We start from the raw sequence: 18,902 nt of genomic DNA on the forward strand, positions 1-18,902 counted from the left end.
AAAATATTTATCCCTGGGGAGCAAAACAGAATGTTCTCGGATCCGGAGGAAGCACAAGAATTTGCAGAATGCCTGCAGGACAGAAGGAGAGATGAAGAGATGTAATAAGAATAAAGAACAGCAATAAAATACATATAAAGATGTAAAAATAATGTATATGCAAGAACTAAAGAAGGGAAAGAGAAGGGAATAAAGGAAGTAAGGGGGGAAAAAAAGAGGGTGAGCTTTGTTATATGTGTAAAAAAAAAGTCTTTTCTGGGGGGGTTGGGTAGGAGAGAATAACTGTCACTGCGAAATCAGTTGACGCTTGTGAGTGGGTTCTCAATCCAGATGGAGAGGGGAGTTGTGGTTGCCCGGCAAGGGATAAGGGGAAACTCAGAGAGGGGGCTACATAAGGGGCTAAGGGAATATTGGATGTGGGAGTTGTTGAAGTATTTTATGTTTTAAATGTGTTGTCATACATTGAGTTTAAAAAGGGAAAATTGAGAGATGAAAATGGGGAAAAGGGGGATGGTGGTGGTGAGGAAGCGGAAATGAGGTGTAAACAGGGCATAAGATGGCCGTGTTGAATTATATGACTATAAATATTAATGGAATACATAACCGAATTAAATGAAAGAGGCTATTAAATTTCCTGAAAAAAGAAAAAATAGACATAGCATTTATGCAGGAAATGCATCTAACTGAAGTGGAACATAATAAATTAAAGAGAGACTGGGTAGGGCAGGTACCGGCAGCATCATATAATTCAAAAGCTAGAGGTGTAGCTATATTAATTAATAAAAAATGTACCAATCAAAATAGAGGAGGAAATAATAGATCCAGCAGGGAGGTATGCAATGATAAAGTGTCAGATATATTCAGAATTTTTAAATTTGCTCAATATATATGCACCTAATGAAGAGGATCAAAAGTTTATGCAAGATACTTTTTTAAAGTTTGTAGATACACAAGGGAATATATTGATAGGAGGGGATTTTAACCTTAATTTGGATCCAATGTTGGATAAAACTAGACAAAAGACTAGCAAAAAGAATAAAGTGGCCAAATTTATGTTTAAATCAATGCAGGAAATGAAACTTATGGATATATGGAGGAGGCAGCACCCAAGCGAGAAGGAATATTCATATTATTCGAGTAGGCATAAAACATACTCAAAAATTGATATGTTTTTGTTGTCGGCCCATATTCAAGGGAGAGTTAGGAAAACTGAATATAAAACTAGATTGCTATCTGATCATTCACCCCTGCTATTAGCAATAGATATGGAAGACATCCCACCAATAACATTATAGAATTTACCAGATAAATTACAAAATTAATACTTTGGAAGGAAGAAAGTTATACAGAATTAAAGATGGAGGTTAAACTCCATGCTACTTAAAAGGCAAGAATTTAGAGAGTTTATGCCAAATTAAAATGTACTTTGAAATAAATACGGAATCAGTGAAAGACAAATTTATATTATGGGATGAAATGAAAGCTTTCATTAGAGGGCAGATAACAAGTTATGTAACTAAGATGAAAAAGGACTACAATCAGGAAATAGAACTGTTGGAAAGGGAGATAGTATGTACAGAAAAGGAACTTCTAACAAGGGATGATATAACAAAAAGAAGAGAATTGGCAGACAAAAAAATAAAATATGAAACATTACAAACATATAAGGTGGAGAAGAACAATGAAAATAAAGCAAAAGTATTATGAACTAGGAGAAAAAACACACAAAATATTAGCCTTGCAACTTAAAACTGAACAAGCTAAAAGAACTGTATTGGCATCAAGGAAAAAGGACAAACAAATTACATATAACCCAACAGAGATTAATGAGAACTTTAAGGAATTTTATGAACAATTATACCAAACTGAGAATGAGGAGAAAGATGATAAATTAGAAGAGTTTTTAGCTAAAATTGAACTGCCGAAATTGCAAGAAGAGGAACAAAACAAACTGATAAAACCATTTGAAATAGAGGAAGTACATGATATATTAAAAAAGCTGCTGAACAATAAAATGCCTGGAGAGGATGGATTCCCAATAGAATTCTATAAAACATTCAAAGAGTTATTAATTTCTCCTCTCCTGGAAGTAATAGAAGAAACATAAAACTTGCCAGATTCATGTAAGACAGCAATAATTACAGTAATACCAAGGATCCACTAACACCAGCATCATATAGACCAATATCTCTACTTAATTCAGATTATAAGATAATAGCAAAATTATTAGCAAACAGATTGGCCGATTGTGTACCAAAAATAGTAAAACAAGATCAAACTGGATTTATTAAGAAAAGACGAACAGCGGATAATGTCTGTGAATTTATTAATCTAATTCAGGCAGTTCAAGGAAATACGAAGCCAACAGTGCCTGTTGCTTTAGAAGCAGAAAAAGCCTTTGACAGGGTAGAATAGAATTATTTATTCAAAGTATTACAGAGGTTCAATCTACCAGAAAAATATATTAATTGAATGAAAGCATTATATAATGGACCATTGGCGAAGGTAACAGTAAATGGATATGTATCGAGCCAATTTAAATTAAGTTGGTGAACTAGACAGGGATGTCCATTATCTCCCTCACTGTTCACTTTAGCAATAGAACCATTGGCAGAACTGATAAGAACAGAAAATAAAATAAAAGGGATAAAAATAAAGGAGAAGAAATATAAAATCAGTTTATTTGCAGATGACATCATAGTATACCTAACAGAAACAGAAATATCAATAAAAGAACTACATAAGAAATTGAAGGAATATGGAGAAATATCGGGGTACAAGATCAACGCAAATAAAAGTGAAGTGATGCTAATGAGTAATGCGGATTATACAGAATTTAAAAAAGAATCACCATTTAAATGGCAAACACAAGCAATCCGATACCTAGGGATCAGGTTAGATAATAACTTAAGCCACTTGTACAAATTAAATTATCAGCCACTAATAAAGAAATTGGAGGAAGACTTAGAACATTGGAAAGAATTACCACTAACATTGATAGGGAGGGTAAATTGCATTAAAATGAATGTCTTCCCAAGGATACAATACTTATTTCAATTGTTACCAATTCCCTTAAAAGAGAAATTCTTTAATGAACGAAAGAGAATAGTAAGGAAAATTTTATGGAAAGGGGGGAAGCCGAGGATAGCATTAGATAAATTAACAGAGAGGTACAACCAAGGTGGTTTGCAGTTACCAAACTTTAAAAATTATTATAGAGCAGAACAATTAAGGTATCAGATTTTTAACAGACAAGGGAAAAACCAGATTGGACTAAGACAGAGGTAGATAAAATAGGGAGAATGTTCCAGAACATATACTTTATAAGTGGGATGAAAAGCTGGTACGATATAAAAGCTCACCAGTATTGTACTCAATATATGGAAGAAGATTCACTTAGAAAGGAAAAAAACAAATTACCAAATACCAAAATTATTATTGATGCAAAATCAGCTAATCCCTTTTACAATGGATAACCTTTCCTTTAGAGAATGGGAGAGAAAAGGAATTAAAAGAATAGAAAATTGTTTTTTGGGAAATAATTTATTAACATTTGAACAAATGAAGTACAAATATGGAATAACTCATGATACAATGTTTGCATACCATCAACTGAAAGGTTACTTAAAGGATAAATTGGGAAATAGACTGAGATTACCAGAAGGAAGCAGCTTTGAATATGTGATTACAGATACAATGATAATTTAAAGATTTATAACGAACATGTACATCAAGCTGCAAGAGAAGGAAAATGATGAAATAAGCTATAAACCCAAACAAAAGTGGGAAAAAGATTTAAACATAAAGATAAAAAATGAAACATGGGAAAAGTTATGTTCTGGAACTATGAAGAATATAATAAACACAAGGTTACACATGATACAGTATAATTGGTTACACAGGTTATATATCACACCCCAAAAGTTAAAAAAAATGGGATTCAACATTATCAGATACATATTTTCGCTGTAGATGGAAACGGGAACAACAGTACATGCAACTTGGGCATGTGAGAAAGTGAAAAAATTTTGGGAAGATCTAAATCAGATATTAAATAAAATCACAAAGAGCAACATACCAAAAAATCCAGAGATCCTTCTTCTAAGTAAAGAATTAGGCCTCAAACTGGATGAAGCGCAAAAAAGATTTATAATGATAGCCATAGCTGTAGCAAAAAAATGTATAATGTTAACTTGGAAATCAGAAGAGAGCCTGAGAGTACAGCAATGGCACATGGAAATGAATAAATGTATTCCACTGGAAAAAATAACATATAATTTAAAAAATAAAGTCACATTATTTGAACAAATTTGGGAGCCATACATGGAACATAACAGAGAGGGCTTGCCTCAGACCTCCACCCCCTAAAATGATAAAAGACTTGATCCAGTGTGTAAAAGTAGATGACACAATTTTCTTGTTTATTTTCATTGTATACATTCTTAAATACAATAATGCTTTTATTGTATTGTATATGTTGAATGTTTATTGGTTTTGGAGGGGGGTGAGAAGGGGGGGGGAGGGAATGTAGGGGGGAAAAGGGGAGAAAATGCCACTGTGTATATTTAAGAGGGGAATGTTTGTAAGTATTTTGGTTGATATGGTTCACAGTGTGAAAAATAAAAAAAAATATAAAAAAAAGAACATCAGGTAGTCATGTTTGAGAGGAAAAAAAGGGAGCAAAAAGTATAACCATTCAAGTGAATAAGTTGCCTTTAAAACATTTGCAAATAGAAAATGTAACTGGCCTTTACACAAAATGAGATATGCGAAAAAGCAATCATTCTTTTTGAACTGTTGAATGATCAAGAAATATACAAATTTTTAAAAACTGACATTGTAGTTTACAGTTGAACAGATTAACTTTGTTGTATGTCAGTCAGGAGTGACACCAAATACTGGTGCTCACTGCAAGCATGTCTTGTCACTGAGTTGTGAGATATGTGTTCCCTCCCTATTGACTCAAAGGATTTGGTCAATACTGTCTGTTACTAGTTCCATTGAAAATGAAAGAGAAAATGAGATTTTGTGGGAGGAAAAGAGAGATCACAAGTGTATGAGAAAGGAAGGAAGGAAAGTAGGTAGGGTTTGGAAGAAGGAAGGTTTTGAAAAGAAGGAAGGTCTTGGAAGGAAGGAAGGTCTTGGAAGGAAGGAAGGTCTTGGAAGGAAGGAAGGTCTTGGAAGGAAGGAAGGTCTTGGAAGGAAGGAAGGTCTTGGAAGGAAGGAAGGTCTTGGAAGGAAGGAAGGTCTTGGAAGGAAGGAAGGTCTTGGAAGGAAGGAAGGTCTTGGAAGGAAGGAAGGTCTTGGAAGGAAGGAAGGTCTTGGAAGGAAGGAAGGTCTTGGAAGGAAGGAAGGTCTTGGAAGGAAGGAAGGTCTTGGAAGGAAGGAAGGTCTTGGAAGGAAGGAAGGTCTTGGAAGGAAGGAAGGTCTTGGAAGGAAGGAAGGTCTTGGAAGGAAGGAAGGTCTTGGAAGGAAGGAAGGTCTTGGAAGGAAGGAAGGTCTTGGAAGGAAGGAAGGAATATTTTCAAAAGGGGAGATTGGAGAAGTAAGAGATTGTTAAAAAAAAGTGAGAAGAATAGATCAAGAAAGAACAATTTTTGAAAGAGATTTGGAAAGCATTTTAAAGATACTTAGAAATTAATTTTTATTAAAAGAATTGAGAGGGAGAGGTTTTGAGAAAGATTGAGAAAAAAATACTAAAAAAGAAAGGGAAAGATTAAAAGAGAATGGTGAAAAAAAAATTAACAAAGAAATAGAGAACAAGGGAAAATCAGAGAGAGGGAACTACTCTATTCTGCTTAAGGTTAGTTTTTCTTGGAAACACATCCTTCTTTAAAAAAAGCTTTTGGGGAAAAAAAAGACAGAAATACAGATTCAAAAACAGATTGTAAATGAGATAGAGATTGTAAAAGCGTGAGATAGAGAAATGGAAAAAGAAGTATTTATTCAGGTACAGTTCTGAAAGCTGTTCTCCCTGAGGTCTGAATGCCAGGAGTAAACTGTGTAGGAAGCAACGCAGTCAATGCTAATCCATGAGCTGGTGAGGGAGAAGACATTTCAAGTGAAAAGGAATTAGCTGTCAAATTTTCTAAGCTTACAAGCCTCAGCTCAATAGTTTTTCTGGAGAGGTATTGGTGAAATCAAGAATTTAACAATAGGTGAGTGTAGTAAAATGTGACTCTACTTGTTTTCTCCTTTGACATTAGTTCTGATCACTTGTAAATAAATTGTGCTCCATGTAAGCTTCTACGTAAAAACTGTAGAGAGATTAATTCCCTTGGTGCTATGTTTTGACATCAATCCAGAGGAATGAGATGGCACTTACATATTGCTTTCTATCAGCTTCGAGCCGAATCCCAACGGACATTTTGATGGAAATTATTACCTTCTTCTCAGGCAATCCCAGGGAAATGAGGATGACTTGTTTTGTGGATTGCTTGAGGTGACGGAGAGGCCAATGAGGGAACTTTTCCCATTCATCTGCAGACGGAGCAGGAGGTGTTTGCCAGCGTGCGCTTTGAAAGATGGTATGCTTTACTTTTTTGGGACCCCATGTGCTCCTGAGGCCATGCTTCTAAGGTTCTCCACGCCGTCCCAAACACTCCTCCTACAAACTGAGTGAATATGGGCCCAATGATTCCCAGAGGAGTTGAAAAGAAAGACTTGGAAGAGAAATAGGAATGTATTCTAATTATGAGGCAAGATTGTCATGGTAACTGTGAGCAGTTAATCATCTTGATTGTGAAGTGACTCGTTTGATGGTTGGTGTGGACGCAATGAACTGAAAGGCTTGTTTTGGTGCTGTATCTTTCTATGACTAACCTGACATGGCCAGTCAGTAAGATGACCTATCCTTGTCAATTCATCACTTCACATTCATAGCTATGGCACAAATTCCAATGGACTGAATTTGCTCCCAACAGCAAGAAAGCACATGGAACTGTATCAGGATGGAGCAGTGGTTAATGTGGTGAAGGTACTGCATTAAACTGCAGAGGGCAATATTTCTTAAGGTACTGCTGTAATGATAGTGTGCTAGTGATAATTCTGATCACTAGAGGGAGTCAGAGATGGTTTGTTGCAGCTAGGAGTAGATTCAAACTGGATGCCTCCACAAAGTCATGAGTGAGTACTATAGCTATTAAAGTTGTTATCAAAGAACTCAAGTTTCTTTATTACAATAAAAGGAACATCACATGGTACCATGAGTGAGAATCAGTCAATAGCAGCAGAAAACATCGAGAGTGAAAAGGCCGCCAAAACGGTAAATTGGACTGGAAATGTTGACGACAAGTGGAGGTTGTTCAAACAACAATCTACGTTATAACTGTAAGCCATTGGGTTCAATGCATGGAAGATTGCACTGCTTCCTACTGTAGTGGGACCTCAAGCATGAGAGGTTTTCAACACATTTGTTTTTGCTGAGGCAGTTTGACAAGGTTATTGAAATGTATGATGAACACTGTTCACCAAAGAAAAATGAAATGGTCAAGACGTATGCACTTTGCTTGTGCATGCCGCTGCAGGGAGACAGCTTTGATGCTTTTTTTTTAAAACAAACTTGAAATTAAAAGCAAGACCATGCAATTTTGGGACCGCTGGAAGATTCAATGATCCCTGATTAAATTGCATTCAGGATTATTGATAATCAAGTGAGAAAGAGGTTGGTGCAAGAGTCAGAGCTTACCTTAGATGGAGTTGTGAAGATATGCCATGCCAGTGAATTAGCTCTGCAGCATGCAAAAAAGTTTGGTGAGAGTGAAAAAGCCAGTGAAAATGAAGGCATAGTCAGAGCCACAGTGTGTGTCCATACACAAACTAAAAAAAATGAGACATAGGAAACAACAAAAAGGAGAGACATCCATTTGTAAATGATATGGACCTCAATATGCACCAAAATAATACCCAGCCGATGGAAAAGTCTGTATTAAGTGCAAAGGGCAGAATCATTATGCAAAGCAGTGTTTTTCCAAAGGGAAACAAAACAGAAGTGAAAACGTGCACACTATACACACCATAGAAGAAACTTCTCTCAATGATGGACTCTTCATTGGCATTGTAGAGCAGGAAGATTATAAACCAACAGACACTGAAAACCCAAGCGTGAACAGAGTCAAACAGGATAAGAGGACTGTATCATTGCATACAAATGGACACAAGGGCAAAGATCCATTTGATCTGTGAGTGCACCATAAGGGCAATGAAGATAAGCCATACATCCATGCAAATCCTATACAGCTCAAAGCCTACAATGGACAGAGCATAGACACGAAAGCTACATATAAACTCAAGGTGAAAGTTAAAGGTAAAGAGGACTATCTCAGGTTTATAGCAGTCCCAGATGGACATGAATCACTGCTTGGTGAGAAAGCATATGAAAACTTAAGCCTAGTTAAGAGGGAGTGCTGCATTAACAGCGACAATGCATGGAACAGCATGGAGTAAATACTGGATCAATTTCCAAACATCTTCATGGGGTTTGGAGTTCTACCATTCACTTATAAGATACAGTTAAAAGAGGACACACAGCCAGTAGTGCATGCCCAGAGACGGCATCCAGCACCACTAAAAGAAAAGCTCAAGTAGGAACACAACAGAATGGCAGCTCTAGGGGTCATGGAGAAAGTGGAGGAGACTACAGAATGGGTGAATTAAATAGTGTGTGTCAAAAAGAACAGTGGCCTACATGTCTGCATGGATCAAAAAGACTTGAATGCCAATAAAGAGACAACGTTATCAGATTCTGACCAGAGATGAAATTACAAGTGAGATGGCCAGTGCAAAGTTTTTCACAAAATTGGATGTATCCCAGGGCTTCTGTCAAATAAAACTGCATGAAGATAGCACAAAACACTGTATATTTAATACACTGTTTGGCCGATACTCCAGTCTGAGGATGCCTTTTGGAATTTCCTCAGCTCCTGAAGTGTTCCACAGGACAATGGAGCACATCATGGAAGGTATAAATGGGGTACATGTGTACATGGATGACATGACCCTATGGGGATCCACACAAGAACAACACAGCGAAAAGCTCACCAAAGTGCTATAACACATCCAGAAGTATGGATTCAAGTTAAACAGAGAAAAATGTCAGTTTGGTGTGAAGGAAATCATCTTTCTGGGAGATAATCTGTCAGAGGCAGGTGTGAAGCCAGACAAGAGTAAGGTGAAAGCAATTTTAGAAATGCCCAGATCCACTGACAAAAAAGGCATATTGAGAGTGCTGGAATGATCAATTTCATTGGATAATTCATACCAAACATGTCTTCCAAAACAATGTATTTAAGGAAGTTAGTGGGCAGACAAACACAAAGAAGAATGGGGACGATTGAAGACCATTCTAACTACAAAACCAGTGCTTATGACATTCTTTGACTCATTCAGAAGGATGAAAATATCTACAGACACTTCAAAAGATGGAATAGGTGCCGTACTACTTCAGGCTGTGGGAGAAGATTGGAGGTCAGTAGCATATGTATCATGAACGATGACAACATCTGAATGTTGATATTCACAGATCGAGAAAGAGTATCTAGTTCTGGTCTATGGACTCGACAAACTACACAGCTATGTGTATGGTCTACCAACATTCATTGCAGAGACAGACCACAAGCCATTAAAAGCAATAATCAAGAAAAATCTCAGGGAAGTATCACTGCAAATCCAAAGATTGATGATGAAGCTACAATGTTATGACTTTGAATTGGTGTACATACCAGAGAAACATATTGTGTTAGCTGGTGCGTTATCCAGGGCAATGACGCAGAATGAAGCACACAATGAGAGTTCCACAGAGACAGATGTGAATCTCTATGTGAACATGATCACTGAATCTCTTTCTGTTTCTGACATGACATCCAAGCAGATCGCAGCTGAAACAGAAAGGACACAGTTCTACAGAAGGTTATCAAGGATCAAGAGGTGCATGTCAGCCATACTACAACATCAGAGCAGAGGTGAGTGTTGTCAATGGGCTTCTACTCAGACAGAGCAGAATTGTCAGTCCTCAATCACTGCAAAAAGAGATGCTAAAAAGGGTGCAAGAGGGATGCCTTGGAATGGAAAGATACAACAGGAGGGCCATAACTGCTGTTTATTGGCCAGGGATAAATGATGGGATGATTTCTAGCTGTGAGACCTGTTTGAAACATCACGCAAAGCAGAGAAAGGAACTCATGATCATAACTGACTTACCAGTGGAACCATGGCAGAAAGTTGGGACTGATCTGTTCTACATGGATGGAAAGAATTACTTGCTGGTTATGGACTATCTATCGAACTATCCTGATATTGCACTCTTTCCTAACATGTCTGCTGTTTTTGTGATCAAATATATGAAATTGTTCTTTGCAAGACATGGAATTCTTGTCAAATTGTCTACAGTGACAATGGTCCATGCTACAGTTGTAGAAAATTCCAGATCTTTGCAGAACAGTATGATTTTCGACATGTGATTCAAGTCCTCTGCATCCACAGTCAAACAATAAAGCAAAGAAAGGAGTTCACATAGTTAAACAACTGCTCAAGAAAGCACTAGATAGTGGCTCAGATCTGTATCTAGCTCTATTGTGTTACAGAGCTTCACCACTTGAACATGACATGTCACCTGCTGAGCTTCTGATGGGACATAGACTATGCACCACAGTTCCCTACTCTGCAAACCCAAACAAGATTAGAGATGTCGAAAATGTTGAACGGAAACAAAATCCATCTGTAATGAAGACAAAAAGCAAACTATAACAAGTCAGCGAGAGGCTTAGATCCACTAGCAAAAGTGAGACTCAGAGATTGGGACAAAAATGCTACTGTTCTAGAGGAAGTAAATCCAAGATCCTACACTCTCAGAACAGAGGATGGTCAAATACTGAGGAGGAATTGAAAGAGCCTGCTGAAAACACCAGAGATACTGCAGGAACAGACAAATGCAAAGGTTCCAGGCTGCCCAGCAACAGAGGAAACACCACCAGTGCTCGACTGTAGTGGACCAGCAGAGCTGACATAACCACCTGTGTTAAGAAGATCCACATGAGTTATCAAAGCACCTGACAGATGGACTCTCTAAAAGAAAAAGAACTGCACACTTAAAAATGTTGTGCTGCTGATGTCTGTGTTGAACTTTAAATTGCAATTAAAACTGTATTAGTGTGTCACATTGTTAGATTAAACATCTCAAGGAAAGAATATGTAATTATCCTCCTGACCACTAGAGGGAGTTGGAGATGGGTTGTTGCAGCTGGGAGTAGATTCAAAATGTATGCCTCCATGAGATCATGAGTGAGTATTATAGCTAGTAAAGTATAATTGTAATAAAAGAACTCTAGCTTCTTTATTACAATAAAAGAAGCATCATAACTGCCACTCTGTTTTCCCAAGAGGGTGAAAGTGGAATAATGTATTTTCTGTTGCTTATACTGAACATGTAATGCAGTTGCACCTCCTGTTAAATTCATGGGAAATGAATATTAGAAAAGGATTTCTGTGTGCATAATTATACTGTACATGCCAAACTGATGACAAATTCTAATAGCATTTTGTGAAGGTAAATAAAGAGAAATGGCTGTGGCAGATGGGCTAGTAACTGGCAACCATAAGGGGAAGGTAATAATTGGTGAAATTGCCAGACAGGTGGTGAGAGGAAATGCTCCCCTTGGAACCTGTTTTCCTGAATCTCATGGTTTTCAGTGCAGTCAAGAGACGTCTCACGAAATGCCAATGTTTACTGCTGGGCTTGAATCACTACACTACTTTCTCCGAGATTCCTTGCTCTGGAGCCATCGTGACTGTCGGCCTACTAACTGGTTGCATGTGAACCAGCATCTCTGGGGCAGCCGGGCTGAGGAGGGAGTGTGGAAACCCAGCATGACCTCAATGAAATCCTGCTAAAAGGGTAGGTGAGTTCCTTGCGAGCTAACAGCCATGCATAGCTGGAAGAAGAAATGGTGCCAGCAAGCCACCTCTGCTCAAAGAAACAATCTCATAGAGCAACCCAACTAATCTCAGAGTAGTTAAGCCCCAATCAGCATGGGTCTCAGCCTTTATTTGATACTCAGCACAATGTTGATTTGGCAGCTTTAATTGCACACTCAGCTTGGATATGCTACTGAATCAAACTCCACACACTTGACCAGCTTTCCCCTTCCTACTCAAGTCATCTCCACATTTAACAAGAATTCATAATCCACAGCCAGCCAAGGCCAACCCTCGTTTCCTATTCTTTCATTGGTTGAGGACATAAAAGGCATTTGCCAGTACTGTGGTCCAGATGTAGAGCTGCTGCTTTACAACTCCAGCAAACATGACCTCAGATGCAGTCTTTGTGGAGTTTGCACAATCCCCCATGACCACACAGATTTCCTCTGGGTGCTTTGGTTTCCTCCCACCTTGCAAAGACACACAGATTGATAGATTAATTGACCACTATAATTGTCCCTGGTATGTAGCTGAGTGGTTGAATCTGGGGAGAGTTGATGAAAATGCGAGAATGAGGTTCAGTGTAACTGGGTGCTTGATGATCAATGTGAACCCATGGGCTCAAGGGCTGGAAATCTCCATGACTCCAGTTGCTTCTGAAATGAGTGGCAGTTGAGAGTCAGCCACTTTGCAGGGGTTTGGAGTTATATGAAGCCTAGCCTAAGCAAAGATGACAGGTTGTTCGAACAATCCAGTAGCTTAATAGTCACCATTATTTGTGGCTGCAGAGAAATTCACTTGCTTATCAGTTGTGTTAATCTAGCTGGATATTAACATTAGTGCATTATACCCTGTTACTGAAATTGATTGCAATCAATTGAATTTCAGATGTAGACAAAATAGCTATTAATTCCAGATAATCTGTTTCTAATGCTCAAATTTACCAGCAACCAAGGTGGGGTTCAAACACCTGTCTCCAAAACACAATCCAGGCCACTCCTAAGAACATATATATTTGATTAAAAATTTGAGTACTGATTCAGAAAATAATTCAATTGAGAATGTCTCAACTCTAAAAAGTACAGAAGGGAAAATGTACTATTTGAAAATTATATAGGAATGAAAGAGTACAACAACAGGGTTTCTGCTTAGAAAACATACTGTACCGGCCACTGCTGTCCATAGATAAAGATCTGACTTCGAGCAATATCCACTCTGTTCCAGGCTAAAGCTAGGCTCAGCTGATCTGGCGCTGAAGCATTGGCTCCTGTTTGCAAAGAGAAATGACAAAGTATTAACAAGCAAAAGTTTATATTAACTTGTCAGTAGTTTTGTACTTGGATTGGAAACTTTGCTCAATGATTTTATCAATCAGTGCCATTTACTAAAGTCAGGAACAGCTGTTAACAAAATTAGGGATATTCAGTTTCAAAGTGGGGACAACAGATCAGAACACATCCATGTATTCCATTGATTATAAAAATTCCAAGGATGTCGGATTAGAGCCACGACGAGAAGTTGGGAATGTTATCCTCTGAGCAGAGAAGATGGAGAGGCTCAGAATCACGAAGGGGTTAGGAAAAGCACATAAAAAAGTTTTTGTGGCTGAAGGTCAGTAACGAGAGGAAGCAAATTTAATTTGGAAAAGAAACAGAGATTTGATGAGGATTAGAATTGGGAGTATATTGCCCATAGAATGGGTGATGCAGATTTAATAGTCTGCAAAGAAATTGGTATAAACTATGGTACACAATGAGGAAAGAGCAGGAATAGAGAGAATAACTGGATTGTTCTTTGAAGACAAAGACAATAGATTAAATGGATTCTTTCTGATATATTATGCTCTGTTCCTTTAATTTTATATCAGATTAAGGGTGATCTTAATAATACAATTCAAGCAGTGGTTCCCAACCTTTTTCCACTCACGTACCACTTTAAGTAGTCCCTATCCCATTGGTGGACTGTGATTAGTAAAGGATTGCTTAAGGTGGTATGTGAGTGGGAAGGGAAGATTGAGAATCACTGCTCTAGACCCAATCGTTACGGAAGTCCTTTGATTGAGAAAAATTGTCATTGGCCCATTTCATTGGAGTTATGAAACTGTGCATAATGAGTCAATTAGGTATGAGTAAAACAGTGGTTTTCAAACCTTTTTCTTTCCACTCACATACCACTTTAAGCAATCCCTCACTAATCACAGAGCACTTACAGCATAAGGATTGCTTAATTTTCCAGCACTTTTGTATATTGTACTACAATCATAGCATTTGCAGACTTCTGTGTTTAACAATAGGCATGAATAACTTTAATTGCTTTTTAAAATGGTTCTTTATAGCTTTGCTTTAAATCATCTTTAGGAAATCCTAATAATTCAAAATCTGTTGATTAAAAACATCTGGGATTTTAAAAATTACCATCAGTAATCAGTATGATGCTAATGGATGAATGAATTCTGTCTAGAGAATAAAATCTCCCATCCTTACCCAATTTGCCCTTCGGCCCAAGGACTCTGTACTAACCACCACTCAGTTACACTAATTATACATTAATCCTATTAGTACTCTTCCTGCATTCTCATCAACACCTATCTCTCATCTACTTCATTGCAAAAGCCACCACTTTCAGGCACTTAAGGATGGACAACAAATGCTGCCCTTGCCATACCATTGATAAGTAACAATTTTTAAGGTGACCTCACACATACGTCATGAACTAAATATAATGATCGACTATTTTTATTTTTGGAAGCAATCTATTTCTGTGGCATAACTCAAACAATTTCAAGTTATTAAAAAAAAAGCAAAAAAAAAAGCAGCAGATGATGGAAATCTGAAACTAAAACACAGAACACAGGAAACATACTTCAGTTCAGGTAGGATCTGTGGAAAGAGTAACGTGTGAACTGACATAGGTTCTTCGACCTGAAACACTTACTCAATTTCTCTTTCCACAGATGCAAACTGACTTGCGGAGTGCTCCCCACATTTTCGGTTTTTGTTAGCAGGAGGGTGTACCATTCCATTATTGTATGTCAAGGACTATCTTTTAAAAGATTGAGTTGTTGAAGAAAGCAAATGCATTGTGGGCATTCATTTCTAGAGGAATAGCATCTAAGTTCAGGGATGTAATGATGAGGCACTGTAAAGAGCTGGGGAGACCTCACTTGGAGTACTATATACCACAGAGATTCTCAACCTTTTTCTTTCCACTCACATACTACTTTAAGTAATCCCCATCCCATTAGTGCTCTGTGATTAGTAAGGGATTGCTTAAGGTGGTATGTGAGTGGGAAGGGAGGGTTGAGAATCACTGCTCTAAACCCATTTGTTACTGAAATATTTTATTTGAGAAAAATTATCATTAGCCCATTTCCTTTGGAGTTATGAAACCGTGCACATAACGAGTCAATTAGATACAATTAAAACAGTGGTTTTCAAACTTTTTCTTTCCACCCACATCCCTCCTTAAGCAATCCCTCACTAATCACAAAGCACCTATGGCATAGGGACTACTTAAAGTGGTATTTGAGTGGAAAGAAAAAGGCTGAGAAGCACTGGTGTACCATTTTGAATGCCTTATTAAAGAAACGACATTGGAGAGAGTTCAGAGGAGATTTGCTAGAATGATACCAGGAATGAAAGAGCTAGTATATGAGGAATGATTGTCAGCTCTTGGACTGTATTTGTTGAAGAACAGAAGGATGAAACAGAAATGCAGAAAACATTCTTTAGTCAGAAGGGTGTGAGACTGTGAACCTTTATTACCGCAGGCAGCTGTGGAAGAGAGGTCATCGGGCATATTTAAGACAGATTGGCAAGTATTTGATTAGGCAGGGCATCAAGAATTTGGAGGAGAAAGCCAGGGAATGGGGCTGACTTGGAAGATGGATCAGCTCATGATTAGAATGGCGGAGCGGACGTGATGGGCCAATCGGCCTACTTCTGCTCCTATATCTTGTGATCATTAAGCGTACTCCTTTCAAATATTAAAACTTCCTTTCCAAATAACAAATTGTGTTGATTCAAAGCTGCATCTGGGTTGTTTGAAAGTCAAATATGTTTGAGCATAATCCTAGAAAAAAATCTCTTATGTAAACATTAATGTGAGAATCATAAGGTAATGCACAGAAACATGCCATGCTGACCACTGACCACCCATTTACACTAACTTACATTGATCCTATTTGTATTTACCCCACGTTCTGATTAGCTCCCTCCCCCCTCCAGATTCTACCACTCACCTACACACTAGGGCAATTTACAGCAGCCAATTAATCTTTGGGGTGTAGGAGGAAACCGGGGCATCTGGATGACACCCATGTGATGACAGGGAGAGCATACAAACTCCACACAGGCAGGGGTATTGTCAGGATTGAACCTAGGACTTTGGCGGGTGAGACTGCAGTTCTACGAGGTCTGTCAATATGTCATTTTGGATAGGTTAACACATGGATGGCTGATTGGGTGGCACAGTTAGTGTTGTTAGTGTAATAGCACAATGCTATTACAGTGATAGCAACCCGGGATCAAATCTGAAGCTGTCTGTAAGGAGTTTGTACATTCTCCCCATGACAACATGGGTTTTCTCTGGGTACTCCAGTTTCCTCTCACATTTCAAAGACGTATGGGGTTAGTAGGTAAATTGGTCACATGGGTGTAATTGGGTGGTGTGGGCTTGTGGGCTGTAAGGGTCCGCTACTGTGCTGTAACTCTAATTTTATTTTATTTTGAACAACAATTTCATTATACATAGCATTTTGGGAATTTATCCGAAACTAGTTTGCAGGCATACTTTCAAATAAAAAGTTCATGATAAGTCATGTGAATAGGAATCTTTCTGACCAGGACCAGCCTCTTGAAGGTGCTCCAGCACTTGACTCTATCATTAAGGAAATGGAAAATAATGCTAGAATTGGGTAGAATCACGCAGGGGGAATCAAGCATGACAAGACCTCTGGAGTTTCTTCAGTCTGTAACCAGCAGAATAAGGACAGGGAATCAGTGAATGTGATGTGGATGAGGTTTCAGAAGGTCTTCAATGAGATGACATAGTAGGGTTAACTTGTGGAGGGTAGGCTGAGGGAGACAAGCAAGAGAGTAACTATTACATGGGTTTCAGCAGCTGATGAGCTGGGTTTGGTTTTGTTACCGAAGTGAAGGGTAGGCCATGTTAGTCAAACAGAAACGTTACCTCTTCATTTGTATTATTAAAACTGCTCTGACTTTAAAGGCTAATGAATGAGGTGGGGAATGATCACTAGGAGGTGGACAATACTCACCAGAAATTCTCATTAGCAGGGAAACTGGCAGGGAATAATCTCAATGAATCACAGGCCACTTCCCTGTGTTTCAATTATGTGAATGCTTTTCTATCTCAGGCCCTGAATACTTGCTAAACCATTATCTAAATCATTGTTTACTTTCATTGTGACTAGTCCTGCATTTGTAATTTTAAATTGTAGTAATACCCCAGAAGACATTAATTAAATGAGACATCTTCAATAACCTCATTCATTTGGCTTCTTTGAGAAAATGTGATTGTGCAGAACAACCTTCTCATTTTACATTCTAAGCACAGAAATGCTCATTGGAAATTATTTAGATTACTTTTCACTTATAATTCCTTTTTTATGAAGTTGAGAATTCAGTAACCCTGCAGGTAAACTATATATTTTAAAATCATCAGTTAAGATACAAACTGTCCTGACAGATAAATAAAGAGACTGAATTAAGGTTGTGTACAGACAATGTGTGTTTTAAATTTTAGTTTTCAGTTTTCATTTATTTTTCTATTGTCTTTTATGGTTTATTTAATATCTGAGGAAGGGGTGAAAAATACTTTATTTCTATAATATACATGGATACTGTGTTATATTGTTGTATATATTTGCTTGAGTCTTTTAAAATAAAATATTCCAAAAAATTCTGCAGTTAGTGAGCCAGTGGAACGAGAGAAAGACTTGTATTTCTCTTGTATCTCACACAACTTCAGGACACTCCAACTTTCCACAGGCAGTGGAGAAGCTAACAGTTGGCAAACTGAATGCCAGCCATCTCCAAATATACAGACTGCCACACTGGTCCAGTGCGTTAGGCCCATTCATTGGCTCAGCTTCTTGTTCATCATTCTGTAATCAACTGGACATACATTCTTATGAGGGTCCATATAATCTGTTCAAAGCCTTATCCACAACGGTGAGTTGCACCGAGTGGTGGTCTTTTTACATTCTGGCATTTTTATCTGGCTCGGATGATAACATTTTCATCTCTGATGGTGGCAGTTGTGAGGTGTTCAACCATTTCAGATCTCAGAGCAAGTCCAGGATGAAACATAGTTTTGAAAATCTCAAAGATGCTGGTGGTTTCACAAAGCAATGATGGCAATTATCACACCAAAATCTAGGCTATGATGAATTAGAAATGCTTGATATTTGTAGGCAACACTTTATTGTTCTCGTACAGATTGCCCATTCCTTTGTGATGATGTGAACTTGTTTCATTTCCATCAATTCGCTCTCCCCAATTTTTCCTGCACAAAGAATTATTTGGATGTACGCAGCAGGAACAATAAAGGGCCTCAGTTAATCCAACACCTCATCTTGCACGGAGCATGAGCAAGCCGCAGCATGCGCGGACTAGATAAGAGGCTTTAGCATGACTGATTAACTGTTCGATTTGCTGTTACTTTACAGATAATATGGAGCTATTGCCATAGGGTATGACAGATTTCCTAACATACCCAAAAACACAGCCTTTTGCAATAACAGATTGGAGAGGCAATTATTTGACAGGAGTTTTAAAATCCACTGCCAAGCCTCAGTAGGAAGGGACATAACAAGCGACAAATGTTAGATTTGCTCCATATTTATACAGGTACTCAGAAATCCCAGTGGTTGGGGATCTGGCTCAGTGGCAATGCTACCGGGTTGCCTTTGCACGCTTTCTGGCCCCAGGTTCCCAGATTCCCTTTCACCTCACCACGCTCCCGTT

General features: G+C 38.1%; 1 protein-coding gene across 1 annotated transcript in view; it reads right to left on the bottom strand.

Moving 5' to 3' along the window:
- Positions 1–18,902, bottom strand: part of trpm3 (transient receptor potential cation channel, subfamily M, member 3) — a 164,692-nt gene that overhangs the window by 84,697 nt on the left and 61,093 nt on the right. The window contains exon 10 of the mRNA XM_069916634.1: positions 13,080–13,180. Within this exon, the coding sequence (XP_069772735.1) occupies positions 13,080–13,180 (101 nt within the window). The remainder of the gene's footprint in view (positions 1–13,079; positions 13,181–18,902) is intronic.

The sequence above is a fragment of the Narcine bancroftii genome, chromosome 1 (assembly GCF_036971445.1).
Source record: "Narcine bancroftii isolate sNarBan1 chromosome 1, sNarBan1.hap1, whole genome shotgun sequence".
NCBI lineage: Eukaryota > Metazoa > Chordata > Chondrichthyes > Torpediniformes > Narcinidae > Narcine > Narcine bancroftii.